The sequence below is a fragment of the Erythrolamprus reginae genome, chromosome 2 (assembly GCF_031021105.1).
Source record: "Erythrolamprus reginae isolate rEryReg1 chromosome 2, rEryReg1.hap1, whole genome shotgun sequence".
Lineage (NCBI taxonomy): Eukaryota > Metazoa > Chordata > Lepidosauria > Squamata > Dipsadidae > Erythrolamprus > Erythrolamprus reginae.
In genome coordinates this window covers 148,837,614-148,857,135 of record NC_091951.1, presented here as the reverse complement: position 1 = coordinate 148,857,135, position 19,522 = coordinate 148,837,614, and the positions used below count along the sequence as shown (strand labels likewise).

Sequence of the window (19,522 nt, the reverse complement as noted above, 5' to 3'; positions counted from 1 at the left end):
CCTTCGCGCCGAAAAATCGCTCCGTAATAGACTTCTTAAAGGGGAAGCGATCGACTAAGTCCAGGAGACTAGAAATAAGCGTCTCACTCCGCAGGAGGTATTTCTTAAGCCCTTTAACAATAGTACTATAATAAATCAATGAAGCAATACTTGCACCAAGACCTCCAGGCCAAAGGATTAAGGAATCCACAAGCGGCAGCGGGGATCATAAACGGCAAAACAGCCGGGGGAAAACGAAACCGCAACTTCTCCCAAAGGAAAAAAGCCGAGCCACAAACGGCTGGCGCTATTAGTGCAAGTAAACAAATAAGGATAAACAATTCTTACTACTTTTGAAGAAAGGATCGAAGGGAAGGTGTTAGTATGTTGAACGAGCTATCACAATACAACCGCAGGATATGCGAACTGAGCGAATTCTGGGGAAGGGGCGGATCCAGCAAGCTTTTTTAACACTAGGCTCAGTTCCACCGGATTGGACATGAGCAACCCATGTGACTGCTGGACCCGCTCCTTCAGTACGGAGAATAGCCATTGGCATCAGTTGGCCAAATTTATGACCTTAGTCCTTCCCCCATCTCGGCTCTAACAATGTTGAAAGACAAGTGAAGCTAATACTTCCCTTTACTTGTTCCACTTTTAAAGTGTAAGGAGAATATCATTCTCTAGTCTTGTCATTGAGACAGGGTTGGAATCAGCACCATGCGGTTTATGCCAGCTTTCTCTTCCACCAGATCAAGGACCGGAGGAAGCACTTTAACACTTCCTTTGGGGGGAAAAAGTCTATAGTGTTGCATTTTTCTTAAGATTGAGAATATTTCTGCTCTTAAATTCCTACTACAAAATTCAGGTCTAAGTATTAAGGCTGTATTTCCAGTGGCTTTTTTTCCATCGTGCATTTTCTAAACGGATGGATAGATTAAGGAATGACAAAAAAATAACTCTTTTCTTCTTCCAATTTTCATTAATAATATTAAATATTAGGTCTTAAAATGATCTTGTTCATGTTAATTGGGATCTTCCATGTCCAGATATTACAAAACCCCAAACTTACCATCTTCAGCCTCAGGTTCCTTTATTACCAGTTTCTCATTTTCTGATTCTTGATCTTCCTCCTGAAACAGAAACATTAAACATAAAACTATTGCTTAGCTGTTAGCAATAAAACCTCCCTGCAAACCAATCCAAACCACCAGGAAAGGATGCTGTAATAAAAAAGAAATCTTGCTTAAATAAACTCTGAAATTGTCTACATTTTTATTTTATTTTTATTTTATTAATAGAGTTGAAAGGGACCGTTAGGTCATCGAGTCCAACCCCCTGCCTGAGCAGGAAACCCTACAGCACCCCAGCCAAATGGAAGTCCAATCTCCTCTTGAAGGTGTCCAGAGTTGGGGAGTTCACCACCTCCCCTGGCAGGCAGTTCCATTGGTTGATGTTCTTGTGGACAAGAGGATTGGGCAGGTGCAATGTCTATTAGAATGTATGTCTTTTTTGAACCAATCGTTGTTGTTTTTTCAAAACAAGAGATTAAGGGTAAACATTTAGTTCTGTATCTGCATATATTTTTTCACACCTTTGTTTGCTGACATGTACATTTATTTTCTCAAATTGTTCTGTTTCCCATTTTCTGTTATTATATAATATACATATCCACCTTTACTCTTAGATTCTTAATTTCACCTTTTCTACTATGGGTTATTTTGAGCAGCCTTTCCCACTTGAATATATATACATTCCCACTCCAAATATGCACATATATTGCACTCACATGCTTCAGAAATGTAAGATTACAGTGGTACCTCGAGATACGAGTTTAATTCGTTCCGGACCTGGGCTCTTAAGTCGAGCAGCTCTTATCTCGAACGACTTTTCCCCATAGGAATTAATGTAAATAATTTTAATTGGTTCCAGCCCTCAAAAAACTCACAAAGTTAGTCTAAATTATGCAGAAAGACATGTTTTTAATGAAGAAATGTACATGTACATATAAATGAATAATGAAGTTTCTTTCACTTAACTTGTAAACTTTCTTAAACTTTTAAATTTACATATGTTCAACTTCTCTGCCACCCAATCCTGTAGGACAGAGGTCCCCAACCCTTTTTGCACCAGGGACCGGCTTTAAGCGATCAAGAGAGGAATGGGTGAATGAATGGACGGAGGGTGGGAAGGAAGGAAGGAAAGAGGGAAGGGACAGGAACAGAGGAAGGAAGCAAGGAAACTTATGAAAGGGGGGAGTAAGAGAGGAATGAGTGAAGGGAGGGAGGGAGGGAAGAAGGTGGGAAGGAGAAAGAAAAGAAGAAATAGAGGAAGGGAAGGTAAAAGAGAGAAAGAAAAAGAGCAAGAAAGAAAGCAAGCAAGCAAGCAAGCAAGCAAGCAAGCAAGCAAGCAAGAAAGAAAGAAAGAAAGAAAGAAAGAAAGAAAGAAAGAAAGAAAGGGGGAAGGGACAGGAACAGAGGAAGGAAGCAAGGAAACTTATGAAAGGGGAGAGTAAGAGAGGAATGAGTGAAGGGAGGGAGGGAGGGAAGAAGGTGGGAAGGAGAAAGAAAAGAAGAAATAGAGGAAGGGAAGGTAAAAGAGAGAAAGAAAAAGAGCAAGAAAGAAAGCTGCAAGCACCCCCCCGAGCCCCCCAGGCCGGCTGCAACCTTTTAAAACACGCGCGCCGCTTCGCAGCTGTCTCCTGAAGCCGAACGCGGAAGTTAGCGTTTGGCTTCAGGAGACAGCTCCTTGGCGCTTGTATCTCGAATTTGGGCTTGTAAGTAGAACAAAAATATCTCTCCCCTCCCAGCTCTTATCTCGAGTTGCTCTTAAGTAGAGCAGCTCTTATGTCGGGGTTCCACTGTACTTCCATTTCCCCCCCTCAAAAATAACTTTTTTTTTTAGATCACCGTAGCACTTTATCACAGAAGCATTGTGAACACTCAGGTACTTGTGGGTGTAAAGTCAAGAAGCACTTTCATATCAGGGAAGGGGAACTATGGTCCCTTTATGTTCTGCCGGGCTCTCTGATAGGAGACTCCCGAAAATTCAAGGGTACAAATTTCAGACACACAAACATTTGAAAATTCAAAACAATGTTCTTTATCACAAAAGTCAAAATAAACAAAGCACTCTTTTTGTATTGCAAAGAGAACTCTTCCCAAAACAACCAGGTAGTCTGTACAATTTCCCTTAAGCAGTCATTAAGTACTTAGCTAGCAGCTGTGAAGAAACTTCATACCCCTTCTTCTTCCAACGAAGTGAGACACACACACACACACACACACACACACACACGTTGCTCTGCTTTGGTTTCAAAGGTGAGAAAAAGCATCAAAGTCCACCAACACAAGATTCCTGACGAACTCCGATCAGATATTCTTCCACAATGGCCAAACCTACATGCTGCTATTTATAGCAGCAGCCCTAATTACTGGAGCCCCACCCAAACACAGGTGGCCTCCCTTATTTCCTGTAATATGTTCTTACTTGGTCTCTTCTACTCATAATTCTGCGCTTGCGTGGGTCCAAAACGTCATCATCCGAATCAAAGGAAGATAAGGGAGATTGACTGCCTGGGCTGTGTGGCAAGCCCTCCTCTGCCGAGTCACTCCCACCTTCTTCTTCGTCCGAGGAAACTAAACTCTGAACTGATTCTGTCGGCAATAACACATGCCTGTGACATGTTGAAGTTTCCCCTGCATCCACCTCCCCATTCTCTGGGGCAGGAGCTGGGCCAGAGCCAACTACAACACTTTATGGCCTGTGGACTCATATTTCACCCTCCCCAGGATCCAAAGTCTTCCCTGAAGCCGAGGGGAGGATAAAAACACCCTCCCAGAGCCTCTGTGCAAGCCAAACATTGGAGTTGGAATTGAGCTAGTGCAACAGCTCACCAGCAGATATGGCTTCACATGCCATCTCTGGCACCCATGCCATAGGTTCGCCATCACTGGTCTATGAGAACTATATAGGCAAGAAAGGGAAACTAGATGTCACATCATAGGATTCTTTAGGAAATACTTCAACCATTTTAATCCAAGTTTACAGTCGGAGAGAAGTTGACTGTAGAAGCATCTCGGTGTGCCAATCTATTAATTTTTTTCATACTCAACACAAACACATTTTTTTTCATACTCAACACAAACACATAAGTAGAAGTATGTATTACCACATATGCATTCACTTTTTCACTGTTCCTTAGGTGCCAGATTGCAAAATAACAAGGCAGAAAGTTGTACTTATTTTTCCTGTGACTCTGGAAAAGAGCGGAACAACCAGATGATAGGTGAGCCTGTTTCTTTCTCGGCACCTTGAATTCCCCTGGCTCGGTTCGGTGGGGGCTGACAGCTTCCACCATTTGTACAGGAGGGTAGGCACAGAGAGGGCCACCAAAGGAGATTGTCACTTCCAATTAAGAAGGCAAAATCAAGATAGAAAAGAAGCCAAGAGCAGAAGGGAAGAGCCTTGGGCTGTTATCAAGATGTGATAGAACAGACATATTCCTTGCACCAAATGTCTTGTGAATTTAGAAAGCAGTTTTACAAAAACCAGGGATCTCTACTGTTATCTCCAGCTCAGAAATCAAGGTAAAGGGTGTCACCAGGGAAGAATGTATATTATGCACTAGCCTTCTTTATTGCATTTTGCATTCAATGCTCCTTAACTCACCAAATCCAGCATCACTACTACATGTACACTCCAATTTAATTAATGTTTCCCAAAACAAGCTCCTTTTGCCTCTTTGTTCACTTCTCACAAGTCACGAATATTTGGGGGAAACAAAGTGTGACCTACCCTGAGTTGCCTTTGTTCAGAGAGCTGCATTACAAACAGGGTTGGGCTACTGACTGGACCGGGGGGTGGGATGCAGTGGGGTAGCGAAAATGGAGTTCCACCCCAGAGCACCCAATTTGCACTGAAAGATGTTGGGAAAAAATGCAGAGCATCCTGCATAAGCCACGCCCACAGTGTGGTAGTAAAACCTTCACTGATTACAAGTCACTACAGTCAGTGCCTTGCCTGGGAGCAATCACTAGCTAATGAGTCCACATTGGAAAATGGGGGTTGCTTTATACTGAGCTGAGTTGACAATTCTGTCTGCAGTTTCTCTAGTTCAGGGGGTGTCAAACTTGCAGCCCGCAACCCAGATGTGCCAGATGCTGGCCAAGCTCACCTGTTTTAGTGGTGGGGGAAAAGTCACAATACATCATGTCATGATAACGTGACGACACAAATTTGACACCTCTGCTCTAGTTCAAGTCTACAGTCTTTCCATCCTTACCTGGACATAGCAACAACTGATGGTGGGTTTTTCTGCATATTCAGGCTACTTCTAGAATGAAAATTTTCTGGGGAGAAGGTTCAGATAGGTCCTTGTTATTGTGCATACCTATTTATTATTTATTTATTTACAGAATAATTCCCTCAACACTGTCAAACTATTTACTAGGTCTGTACTACTATTAATCTTCACAGTGTTCCCATCACCTCCCACAAATGACTGTATGACTGTAACTTTGTTGCTGGTATCCTTACAATTTATATTGATTAAATTATATTAAAGTGTTGTTCCTTATTCTTGATGAACTTTTCTTTTCTTTTATGTACACTGAGAGCATATGCACCAAGACAAATTCCTTGTGCTTCCAATGACACTTGGCCAATAAAAATTCTATTCTGTTCTGTTCTGTTCTATTCTATTCTATTCTGTTCTGTTCTATTCTATCTCTCACACACATTCAATGATTCTAGGATGATTTACAAAAAATAAAAACTTGGTATACATAGAGTTAAAAGAAATACCTAGATAATGGGAAAAAGGTTTCGAAATGCCAGATGTTGATGTCTATTAATGATATCATAAATATCATTTGTCTTATTATGCATTTGTAAAAGTAATGGTCTTTTATTAATTTTGATGAATTATGAAACTTTTGAAAAAGACAATGGTTGGACTAGTTAGCTGAATTATCCAACCTTGCCCAGCAGGTCCATGAACAGTTTTATGGGTCTGATATGAAAAGCCACCTATTGGGTATAATAAGAATTTGGGTTCACTAACTAATTTTGGTTCCAGCTGGCCCCCACATGGATGCCAACACAGCAGTATCCACATTGTTTAAGCTTTTCTTTGTGGATTAAGCTTTGCGACATTCATATTGGAAGCCTGAGTCATATGCTTATAATTTTCCTCCTGTGCCTGTTTTACCAGCCATAGATATTGCTGCAGAATTGCCAGCTGAGTCTCTTTGAGTAGTTATCTACTTCTATAAAGGATTATCTGCTTTCTAAAACTGTTTTAATCCACCTATCTCCTCTTCACTCTTAATTCAGTCAATTTAACCTAAAATACGTGCTAAATCAAACCAGTTTCCTACAAAAACTTTGATTATGTTTCAGATTCAATTGCAATAAACCAATTATGTTGGAGAGCATAAGATAAACTCGGCGAAGCTCAGAATATACAAATTTAAAGTCTTGTTAGTAAATACAGAATGGGGTTTTTTCTGCATATAAAACCTAATTGACCTTGGAATTCATTGCTACAAAAGATGATGGTGGCCTCTAAGTTGAAAGAGTTTAAAAGCAGATTGGATGCACATACAGAAGACCAATTTAATTAAGGATGATTTCTCTTGAGCAGGGGTGTCAAACTCATGTCATGACATCATCACATGATATATCGTGACTTCCCCTCCCTTAGCTAAACTGAGTGTGGCCAGCACACGATGTAGGCAGCCTGTGGGCGGTGAGTTTGACACTCATGCTCTTGAGATTTGTTACTTGGACTGAGGGTTAACTTCAAATCCTGAGTTCACAGAATTTCAGGAAGACGGGCCTACATCTGGATCTCCTACATGCAAGGACATCAAATAGGCCAATGTGAGAAATAGTAGATTATGATTGGTTTTGAGCTGATCTAACCAGGCTTTTCTCATGTTCTTACAGCAGAGTTGACCATGATATTCATAGGAATGTGATGTGGAAGAAGATGATAGGAAAAAAATCTAACGATTGCTTTACTTGTCACAGATTGTTTTGGAACTGGATTGGAACCTATTTAAACTTTAATTTCTAAATGAAGAAGCTCCCCAAGTCCCTTTGCTTACTTCCTACAAGCTTCATCCTGTTGCTGACAGATACATGGCTTCATTTTGCAGCAAGTGGCAAAGCTGCCTTAAATCCATTGCAGAAGGAAAAGACACCAGAGAACCGAAATCTTGTTCTGTTGCATTGCTGTTTTTATGTACATAAAATAATGAAGTTGCAATGCCAAACCCAGGAGGAAGAATCTTGCAAGGTCTTTATCACAGAGGAGCGGTGTGAAAGGAATTTAAACCCAGAGTTTGGTAGGAGAATTTTTCTTTTAAAAAAACCCTACAGGATGGAAAATAACTCTTGGCTATCCTTTCTAAAGCGTGTCACATGTTGCCATTTAAGGCTCTGTTTTTTTAAATCCACGCCTGATGCAAGGCACAGCAAGAGGAAAAGAATTCAGCCTGAAATAAAGGCTCTGCTTCACAGTCAGTGACATCATTTGCTGCTCCCTTTCAACCAAATCCTGCTTCTTGATCTCTTCATCATTGTAATGAAGGAAACAGCTGCTAAAGCAAACAACTTCTCGGACTATTGGAATAATCAGTGCTAATCTGGGGGGTGGCTTGAGGCTGGGTGTGCCTTTGAAAAAGGATAAAGTCTTCTGCCTGCCAAGAAGTCGAGACTGTTATGTACACAGACAGCAATGTGAAATGGTGAATTCAAGTGAGAGCCATTTGCAAGCTGGTACATTACATGCCTCATTCCTGAACAGACACACTGAAGAAAGAACCCCCCATGGAAATGGGGAAGAGAGATTTGGCTATTGCTATGAATTAATCAGCTATATTCACTGGTACAAAAAATAACTAGTGTCAATCAATTGGATATTGAGGACTCGTTTTTTTAAAAAAACAAAACAAATAAGGGCATAAAAAATGCTCACTTGTCTTTTAACTTAATCTTATAAAATTTTTCGTTTAGAACATTAAGGAAAACAACAGTCAAGTTTTTCATATAAAAACAGTATTGTGTGCAATTCTTCAGATAATACAGCATGTTCATGTTTTAAGGAAAATATGTCAATTTCATTGTGAACTTTAAAAATATATATTGCAGTGGCTATTTTAAGAAAATCTGTTGTGTTAACATCCATAAAGATTTCCAGAATAAACTTCAACAAGTAACTGGACTTCATATCAGCTTAAGTGGTCACAATTCAAGGTGTTGGTTATCACCTATAAAGCCCTACGTGGCTTAGGACCAGACTATTTATGGGACTGTCTCCTGCCGCATACTCTCAGAGACCAATTAGATAATAATAATAATGATAATAATAATTTATTAGATTTGTATGCCACCCCTCTCCGCAGACTCAGGGCGGCTAACAACTCACAGGGTTGGACTTCTCTGGGTCCCGTTGATTAAGCAGTGCAGGTTGGCGGGCCCGCTGGGGAGGGCCTTCTCTGAGGCAGCCCCGGCTCTTTGGAACCAACTACCCCCCGAGGTCCATACTGCTCCCACTCTACAGGCCTTGCAAAAAGCCTTGAAGACCTGGCTCTGCTGGCAGGCCTGGACACTGTGAGAGTCAATATCTTGTCCCAGCTGAATCATGTTTTGAGTGAAATGTGTGAGGGTATGATTATATTGATTAGTTTAAGGGTTTTTTATTGTTATTAATATTTGACTTTGACTTTCTATTGTATTTTATTGTTGTAAGCTGCCCTGAGTCCTGCGGGATTGGGCAGCATATAAATCTAAATAAACAAACAAGCAAGCAAACAAACAAAATGATACCCCTGGAAACCCTTTAATTATGAAGTCAGTCAAAAACATTATAGGAAACCAGCAATGGCAGCAACAACTTCCAGCCAAGAAAAATAGAGACATTCAATAAAATAACTAAAGTGCTAAATAAAATGGTATCTTGAGAGGTTAAAATGACTTTTAAAATATATTCTACAATCCTGTAACAGTGAGACTTTGTACTCCCTAAAAATAGTTGACCGTTCACACTAGTTTTGGCCATTATTAAGAGCTCTGACCTAGTATTTACAGTCTTAGTTGTGCATGCGCAAAGGTTTTTTACAACAGCAAAAGTTGAGATGATGGCTGAAACCTAATGAGTGAAGCCACATCGCTTTGTAACGTATGCTGTGACCCACTTGAAAAAGGGCCAGAACAACTGCTTCAGCTTCAACCGCAATAACACAAGAGCACGCAACAGGTTCAAACTTAATATCAACCGCTCCAAACTTGACTGTAAAAAATATGACTTTAGCAATCGAGTTGTTGAAGCATGGAACTCATTACCAGACTCCGTGGTGTCAACCCCCAACCCCCAACATTTTTCCCTTAGACTATCCATGGTTGACTTCTCCAGATTCCTTAGAGGTCAGTAAGGGGCGAGCATAAGTGCACTAGTGTGCCTTCCGTCCCCTGTCCAATTGTCTCTCCTATATTTTATATATCTTTTCTCCCATCCATATATCCTTCCTCTACTCTTCATTGATGTATTCTATTCTCATATCTCTTCTTCTATCCCTTCCCTGATATTTACTACTACACGTTTTTATTCTCCTTAACTTTCAATTTGTATTTAAATAAATAAACAAACAAACAAACGAAACAAAACAATGGACATCTTCTTTGTTTATCTCCTCCACCAGCCTTTTATAGTAAGCTACTGCTGGAATGTAGAGCAATGTGGTTACCGTATTAAGAATCGTGAAAGCACGTGAAAAGTTATATTTTAATGGGAGTGGTTTCGCACCTTTCTTTGTCTTGTTTTCTACTTTCTACTGAAATATCTTTTTCCAATGGCTCCACATTTTCCTGTCATTCAGCATCATCATTCCATCCATGCCATCCTTCAAATGTCACTGCCGTTGTCTGAGCTTCCCCCTAGAATTCCCAGATTGTGCACAAAGTCCTACGGGATGTGTCCAGATCCAGTTAGTTTTAAATTTCCATCCAAACTAGCTGTGCTCCCTGACATTTATTCCCCCTAAACTACTTCTAAGGACTAGCCCAAGATCTTGCATCGGAAAGAGTTAAGCAAACAAGTGTATTTTAAGAATGTTTTCATCTCTAAATCTTTTTTTTTTTGCCCCCTTGTCTATCTGAAAAGCTACAGCTTGCTTCCCCTGTACCTGAAGCTTAAAACATTTCTCTCATCCTAAAATGTTACTCTAGAATCTAAGGCAGGGAAGGACCTTGGAGAAATTATGAAGAAATGGTTACAAAACTTAAATTGGGAAGACATTGTTAGGCTTCAGGATTATGTACATAATTACATCACTAATAAAGTTTAATGTAATAATAGTCAAACTTGTAGAATCTATTTCCTGGCATTTCTTGAAGGGCTGATAGGTGAGGAAAAACTCTCTCTTTCCACAGGCATCCTGCAGCCTCAGTAAAAATAGGTTGGAATATCATCAATTTATCACCACCATTTTAGTAACTCAGTAGCTAGAAGGTTGGGATTTAATTGAGCCCAGGTCTGTGTTTTTGCAAAAGTTTTGGTGGCTCATAAATCCCCTGTTCCTACCTTTCTCTAATAAGCCCTTAATAAAGACTTATTTTAATGTCATGTTTTTGCTCAAATAACAGATTTTGTGCAAACGAAGAACTGAAATACTACTTCTTTCAGGAACTATTATGTACAATTACATCAAGGTGCCAGCATACTCAGCTGAGTAATTAGAACCAATTCTGGATATATATTTTTTGTTATCAAGTAAATCTACTATTTCTTCCCCTTCTATATTAGTCTCAACTTTCTATGCAGTAATAAGGAGAGGAACTGACATGGTCTTCTGGGTCTCACCCAGCTTATCCTCTTGAGATGTTTTGCAAGCTTGTTTGAGCCTGCTGTTTTTAACTCATTTCTAATCTAGTTCATTAACAGTAGACTTCCAACTGCATTTGCCTAATGATAAACATCATTTCACCTGGGCATTGATGGCATAAATAGATTCCACATCAGCTTAGAAACCAGGAATTGCTGGATTCAGTGGTAACCACTCAGGATTGTGAGTCCAAAAGATCCTACCTTCAACTCCTAGATTGGTTGCTTGGGGACTGTGTAGCCTTGAAGATTTCCCACTAATATTCTCTGTCTTTATTACTTGTAACAGAGAAAGACTTTCTGCAGATATTAACTGATAAATCTAATTCTTCTTGAAAAATCTGCTTCTTTTATTAGTTTATTAGTACCAGCAGTTCAATATCATGCATTCCTCTCTTTAACATTTTAATTATATTTAATCATCAAATAATTTTTCTTTGTCATTATAGTCTTTGCAGAACCATAAGCAATATTTCATTTTATACCCAGAAAAATACAGCTCCTTCACATATAAAGTATCATAGGATGGGCTGCAATTTCACTTTGTAAAGTCAATTATTTAGATTAGGATTCTTGTTTTCTTTTGGAAAGGATATTCTTATCATAATCTTGCCAGAATTTAGTGTTTGCTTACTTTAAAAAGCCACCCCCCTTTCCAAAACTCAATTGAGTGAGCCACTTGTCAGCCCCAAAGGCATAAAAACTGGTTTCTGAACAATGCTGCCATTTTGGCAGAAACATACTATAGAAGGTGCCCTTTACAACAAGGTATGTGTACAGTGATCCCCCGGGTATCACGATCCCGATCATTGCGAACGGGCTAAATCACGATTTTTCAACCCGGAAGTCAAAACACCATCTGCGCATGCGCGCCCTTTTTTTCTATGGGCACGCATGCGTAGATGGCGCCGGGCAGATCAGCTGCTGGGCGGCTTCCCTGGGTCTTCCCCCTCTTGCTGGCGGGAGGGCGAGCGGCGGGCATCAGCGAGGAGTTTCCCCACCGCCCACGCAAACTCCTCGCTGCCACTCGCCCGCCCTTCGCCCGCCCACGCCGTTCGCTCGCGCCACTTCCCAGCTGAGTCCTGAAGCGAATTGGCTTCAGGACTCAGCTGGGAAGCGGCGCGAGCGAGCGGCGCGAGCGAACAGCTTGTCCGCCGCCTGCCTGCCCGCGCGCAGCTCGCCCGCCCTTCGCCTGCCCACGCCGTTTGCTCGCGCCGCTTCCCAGCTGAGTCCTGAAGCGAATTGGCTTCAGGACTCAGCTGGGAAGCGGCGCGAGCGAGCGGTGTGGGCGGGCGAAGGGCGGGCGAGCGGCAGAGAGGAGTTTGCGTGGGCGGTGGGGAAACCCCAGCGCCACTTCCCAGCTGAGTCCCCTTCCCAGGAACCCCAATCTTCGGCTCCTCGCTAGCGCTGCGGAAGTAAAAACACCATCTGCGCATGCGCAGATGGTGTTTTTACTTCTGCAGCGCTACTTCGCGAAAACCCGATCATTGCTAGGGGTCCTGGAACGGAACCCTCGCAATGATCGGGGGATCACTGTATATGTGTAAAACAATTGGTTTATATGAAGCTCCAAGTGTATTTCCACAGCCCATAAAAGCCTTTCAATAGTGGTTTGCTTCCTAATATAAAAGCTGTTGTGGTTAGCTCTGGCCCAGCTCATGCCCCAAGTAATGTGCAGGTGGATGTGGGGGAAACATCCATATGCCGCAGGCCTGTTTTGCTCCCGATGGAATCTGCCCACGAAGCCTCCTCTGACCAAGGAAGTGTGAGTAACAGGGAAGAGGGGAGTTTGGCAGACAGCCCAGGAGATCAATCAACTGTATCATCCTTGGATTCTGAACAAGAATTAATGACACATCCACACATGCGTAGAGTGATGCATAGGAGACAACAACTGAAGGATTATTACAAGAGAAAATGAGGCCACCTGTTGTTGGGCGGGGCTGCTGTAATTAGTGCTACAGATAAAAGTGCAACCTGGTGTTTTAGCCTCATGGCAGTTTATCTGATTCATTGTTTCGTCAAGATCGTGGTTTTTGTGCTGTTCAAGATTGTGTGTGGACTCTCTGGACTTTAGAATTGGACTCAATTTCCCAGTTATTAGGTGAGCAATTGGATTGCATTTAACCAGTGCCTTGTGTGTACCAGAAAATCCCTTTGACATTTAAAAAGGGAGCTGTTTCTGTTTTTCTGTTTATAAAAACTTTTGGGTTTTCCTTTTATTGTGTGGTGTGTGTCTTCCTGGACTAATTACCCTGTAATTATGGGCGGTTGAAACATGCGGGCAGAACAAAAGCTGGCCCACATTTTCCCAATGTATGAACATGTCGCATGAGTCCCAGCGACCGGTCAGATCTCATAGAGTTGGCCTTTTCCAGGTCCCTTCAACTAGACAATGTCGTCTGGTGGGGCCTAAGGGAAGAGCCTTCTCTGTGGGGGGCCCGGTCCTCTAGAATCCTCTCCCCCAGAGATTCGTACTGCCCCCACCCTCCTTGCCTTCCATAAAAACTTGAATGCTCATCTATGCCACCAGGCTTGGGGTCACTAGACCCTAGCTTCTGGCCGATGAGTGTGAAGTATGCTTGTTGTTGAATGTGAATGAATGATTTTTTTAAATGTTCCAGGGTTTTTAGAATAGTTAATTATATTAATTGGATTTTAGACTTTGATATTGTATACTTTTTTATTACGTTATGAGCTGCCCTGAGTCCTCGGAGAGGGGTAGCATATAAATCAATAAATAATATTTTAGAACAGTTTTTTTCAACCTTGGCAATTTGGAAGGTGTGTGGTTGGGGCTGGGGGACATGCTGGTTGGGGAATTCTGGGAATTGAAGTCCACACGTCTCCAGGTTGCCAAGGCTGAGAAACACTGCTTCAGAAGAACTGCAGTTTCTTGCTTTCAAGTGATAGAGGATTTTGAGAGATAAGCTAATTTGGCTGTGTGGACCCTGGGATGCTAACTTGGAATGAAGGTTACTTAGGAAGACGAGCTATTAAGATGAAACACAGTAGTTAGATACTTGGTTCCATTTATTATTACTTTTACTAGATACAAGCCCTATTACTTTCAGCAGCAAGATGGAAACCGTAGTCAACTATACTGCTCAAAAAAAATAAACGGAACACCCAAATAACACATGCTAGATCTGAATGCATGAAATATTCTCACTGAAAACTTTGTTCTGTACAAAGTTGAATGTGCACAACAGCATGTGAAATTGATTGACAATCAAGGTTGCTTCTGAAGTGGATAGTTTGATTTCACAGAAGTTTGATTTACTTGGAGTTATATTGTGTTTTTTAAGTGTTCCCCTTTTTTGAGCAGTGTATATTAAAAGTGCTGCTTTGCTAAAAAAATAACTGCCTTAAATCTCTAATACAGACATGTTAATTTTGGGAAATGCTTGCAGGAACATGTGGCTGGTTTCCCAGAGATGTTGTGTTAGGAGGAAATCAAGCATTATTTCCTATGTACACAGGGACCAGGTTTACTGAATTCCCAGCCCCTAAAAGAGAATGGACAATAGCTTATTAAGGTTCCTCTAATTGGACTCACTGCTGGCATCTGGCATCCATCCTAGCTGCTCTAACAAAGGAAGGCATTACAACAGGCTGGATGTGTGGCCTGATCTCATCGTTTTATATTTGGGAGGGTGAGCTCCTGAGTCTAGCCCCATTTGCTACTGGAGATTTTAAAACCTCTTTTCAGAAGTGTGCAAGAGACTACAAAAGCCATTCAATTCATGAGCGCCAGAAGGAAAAAGAAAAAGAAGTACCGTAATTCCATAATTTATAACAACTGAAGTGGTCCTGGGAAGGAGACCATAATTCAGGTTATCCACTATCGAAGTTACTAAAATGCAGTTCTCTTTTATATAGAAACTAAACAATTCTGCATGTTGAAAGATGAATTTTAAGCCTTTTGTCAGTTTTATTCTGTACATTTTCATTGAAATCACATACAGGCTCTGATATTTTCTTAAATGGAATATGCATATCCAATACCACAATTCTTAATTGGACTTCTCTCAGCTAAATTATTTGATTTCCCTCTTATTTCCCACCTCCCCCCAATCCATGTCTGGTTTAATGCTCAGTAGTAATTCCCAACACTCCTCCCTACTGGAATGCAAGTGAAAAAAGGGGCTGTGTGGGTTTTCCCCCCTTTTATGCAAGTTTCAGGGTGTCTAGCTATTGTGATTTGAAATATATATAATATCTGAGATTTTAAAAACTCTTGCCTACCCCAAGGAGAAACTCTCAGAGCAGCTGGGATAACATCTCCCCTTTGCTCATTAATCAGAACCTTGTCTCCTTGAAATGCAAGGCGTATGTTTGCAAGCAGCTGACTCTGCAGGGGGAAATGTCAGTTTATTGGAAAATAGGACTGCTGTTGTCTAGCGCAATTCATTTTCCACATGGCTGTGCCTGTCAGAGGTGGTCTCTGCCTCTGAGGGACTAAGGCGGCCTGATGCCCTGCATTTTGGACATCTTTGCTTGGCTAATGACAGCCAGGCACAATCTTCCAGATCACTTTTTAAAATGAACCCTTGGAGAGACAAAGAGATAACTATTCAAATACTGACGGCCGCCAGACTAACATACGCACAACATTAGAAAAAAGAAGACACCTCGACAAACTTAACTATTATTAGTAAAATTATGGAATGTGCTGAATTATCAAAAATAACAATGGAAATGCAAAACAAAAATGATTCAGAGTTCTACAAGGCCTGGGAGAAATGGTTCAGTTGGTTATCTAACTTTAAAAACAATAAAACAAAAACCAATCAAAATTTCTTAACATAAATTAAAATAAAGATATACACAATAGAAATTCGGACCAAAATCAGCACAATCGCTGTCTGAGTTCAATCCACTCGATAACTACTAACAACTTACCAATATCATAACTCACAAATACCTATTACTCATAAAATTAACAAACATAACCAAACTAAGTCGTCACAATGCATATTCCTGCTAGTCTGCAGGTACTACCCCCCTCTCTCTTTCTTTCTTTCTTTCTTTCTTTTTTTCTCTTTCTGTTCTTTCCTATCCCACTTCCAAACTACCTTTCTTTTCTACGTTACCCCTGAACTACTAAATTCTACAGATATAAGATTATCCAAATAAGAATATTGAATACAAAATAATTACCTATAGACAAATATTTGGAATGTATATACAACAATATATGTAAGCTACTGTATAAAAATATTGTTTACCCCATCCCCCTCCTACTTCTCTTTTTGTACTCCCATCCCCCCTTCCCATTCTTAATCAATTAATAAAGTATTTTTTTTTAAAAAAAGAGATAACTAATAAATAGTTCCCTCCCTCACACATGTGTACAGCATACAACCATGCATACTTTCCTCCTGGGGCAAAGTGACACCTGCCTGTAAAGTATGAGATAGTGAACTGCCTGTGTACGAGCTGTCGCTGGATATTACAGTCTTATGTATGAATTAATCTAAAGTCGTATTGGTCTTAGTGATTTAAACAACTCCTTTGATTTCAGTTGGTGTTCAGATCAAGGTTCACAATCACTCCAAGCCACGATGCAGCTTGTTAGGGTTGAGTTTAGCGTATTTTGTGAATCCAACCACAGCACTACTTGAATTCTGCCAATTGTGGTATATTCAGTAAACCATAATTAAAGCAAAACTATGACTCAGTAAGCTGTAGGTACTCAGCCAAATCCAGAATGAACCACAATGTTTACACACAGAGTTGCTCTGCAGTCTACAAAAGAATTACTGAAATGTGAAAGGTGGAAAATGGTTTAATTTTTTTTTTTTTTTTGCAATGCCAAACAGAACAACATGAGGGGGAGACTAATTGTTTCATTAGTAAGAAAAAGTTAGTTAGTTGGGAGAAAGATCAAAAGCAACATGAGAAAATATTATTTTACTGAAAGAGTAGTAGATACTTGGAACAGGGGACTTCCGGTTTGGAGGAGATCGCGGCGGGACGTTTCTGGCAGGGCTCTGCCAAGCGATCCCTTCTACCCCCTCCGAAGGTCGCATTTGCAATCGGATCGGGCTCGGATGGCCCGATCCAAGAACAGGGGGCTCTCCTCTGCCCGAGGACCCATCGCCAGGACTCCGGAGGCAGCGGTTCGCCCCGCAGCTTCGGAGACGGGAGAACCGCTCCTCTTTGCTTAAGAGGACCGGCCAGCGCTTTCTCCCCTCACCCAGCGGGAAGAAGAAAAAAATCCAAGAAGTGAAAGTACAAACTATTTTGATTGAAAAAGAATACAGCAGAGAAAGGACCTAAGGTAAAGAATTTCCATTGTGTTTCGTGTTTAAAAGCAGAAGATCGTGAAAGCTTTAAGTAAAAGTTTTTTTTTCTTCAGGGCGAAAGTGAAAGTTTTTCCCTGTTTGAACTCATCCGCAAACAACAGCCGGATCTAATTTTTTCACTTTTACTTTTCCATTTTGAACTTGAACCTTGGAACCTACAAAATAATTTCTTGACTTTATGGTTTAATAAAATAACTTAAATTTGATATGACTATTTAGAAAATCCTAACTGCTAAAGGAAATTACTAGTGATGATTAGAATTTGTTTTTGATAGACTGTTAAAATCATAATGTTCTGGGTTTAAATTTTGAAAGCGGAGGAACACAGTCTTGCTGCCTTTTTTCCTTTCTTGTTGCTCTTTTTCACAACATGAAATAATTCAATAACTATGAAATAAATGGAATTTAGAAGAGATTGAAATCTTTTTTTTTTTTGGATTACCTACTATTGGATTAACCTATTTGGATTACTTGCTGAGCCTTTTTGGATTATCTGCTGACTCCTTTTGGATTATTTGTTGAGAATTTTTTTTAACATCTGCCCTGCTGCACGGAACTTAACTTGACTCCATCTTGGGATTTGTTTCTTTGTTCCTGCCTTGAACTTGGAAAATAAACTGACTTCATTTTGAATACAAGAAAGTTTTTGATTTGTCTTTCCCTTTGAACTTGGAACTGAAATTAAATACAACTTCATCCTCTGAGACTTGGATTTTCATCTTTACTCTCTAGCAAAATTACAGGATCTATAAGAAGAATATAAGTATATAATGTTGTTATTGTGTCTTTTGAATAACTATTTTTCTTTTCCTGACTTTCCTTTGACTTTCTTTTTTTCTCTATTCCTTGTGCATTGTTATTATTAAAAGAAGTTTAGCTTGAACCATATGCATTGTTAACAAGCCTTGGGTTCCTGCTCCATTCTAATTAGTTGAATTAAAACAGTACCTCCTCTTTTTTTTTCTTTCCCCTTTGAACAATTCCTTTCACTTTTTCTTAATAACTTTTATTTTTTTCCTCTCTCCCTTTCCTTCCCTCCTCTCAAACTTTTTCCTCCTATGCTTTTCTTTCTGTTTTCTATATATAGCTGATATTTTTTTTCTTTCTTTATTTCTGGCCTTCCCATCACACTACTTATTTTTAACTTTTACTTCTCTCTTATTCGCAAAAGTTAATACTTGTTTTTTCTTTCTGTGGCATTGAATATTTTAATTTTTTTTTTAAAAAAAATAATAATATTTTTTGAATTCTGTTATTAATTGAATTGGTACTGAATTGGTATAGTTATATTATAAGGGAATTTTTTTTTTAACAAAATACATTGAACAGATTTGGAATTTATAGCAATTCTTTTCTTTTTTACTACATATAAATTGAAACTAATCTAAATTTGAAATAGTGGATTCTAATTTGACAATGTCCAGTACCTCAACCCTTGTTAAAACAGCAAAAAAACAAACTACACCAACTACTCTCTCTCCACAAGTGTCACCGCATTCTTCTCCCTCGCACCAGGTGTTAACCATGTCCACCAAAGATAAAGACAAAGACAAAATAATGCAGTCTAATTTTGCAACTTTACATGAGACTTTAAATACTTTGAAGGACTTTATGTTTAAATCACAAGAAGACGCCACTCAACAAAGAGAGGCCATAAAAGAGGATGCAACACAACAAAGAGAAGCCATAAAAGCCGACTTGGCAGAATTCAAAGTGGAGATGGCCCAATTGAAAGCTGACATGGGTGAGATGAAAGACCAGATAAAGCAGATTCAACAAACACTCCAAGAAAGTGATGAACGAGTCAAAAAAGTTGAAGAGCAATCTGACAAAAATGAGAAAAGAATGGACTACCTTGAAGGGAGAGCTGATGAAAGATACAGAAGATATGATGAATCAATCATTCAGCTGGAGATGCAACGAGCTTCGTACGGACTTCGATTTCAGAATATAAAAGAGGAAAAAGATGAAGATTTAAAAATGACTATGGCGGAAACTATTGGAGGTATACTCCAAGAGGATCCCACAGCTTTACTGAAAGAAATCGATGAAGTATACAGAATCTCGAATAGCTATATCCGTCGACACAACCTCCCAAGAGAGATACACATTAAGTTTACAAGAAAAGCGTTGCGAGATGAGATACTCCATTATTCAAGAAACTCCCAGCCTCAACATCACGGAGTAGACTTAAAGATACTAAAACAAGTTCCAAGAAGCGTCAGAGAAAGCAGAAGAGACTATCACTTTTTAACTAAAATTTTGATCAAAGAAAACATCACTTACCATTGGCTTATTCCACAAGGACTTTCTCTGACATGGCGTTCTACAAGGTACAAACTGG

At 40.0% G+C, this 19,522-nt stretch overlaps 1 protein-coding gene across 6 annotated transcripts in view; it reads right to left on the bottom strand.

Annotated features, from left to right (window-relative positions):
* MXRA7 (matrix remodeling associated 7) overlaps positions 1-19,522 on the bottom strand; it is an 89,097-nt gene that overhangs the window by 43,408 nt on the left and 26,167 nt on the right. For all 6 annotated transcript variants that reach the window (XM_070739815.1, XM_070739816.1, XM_070739818.1 and 3 more), the window contains exon 2: positions 1,052-1,112. In XM_070739815.1, the coding sequence (XP_070595916.1) occupies positions 1,052-1,112 (61 nt within the window). The remainder of the gene's footprint in view (positions 1-1,051; positions 1,113-19,522) is intronic.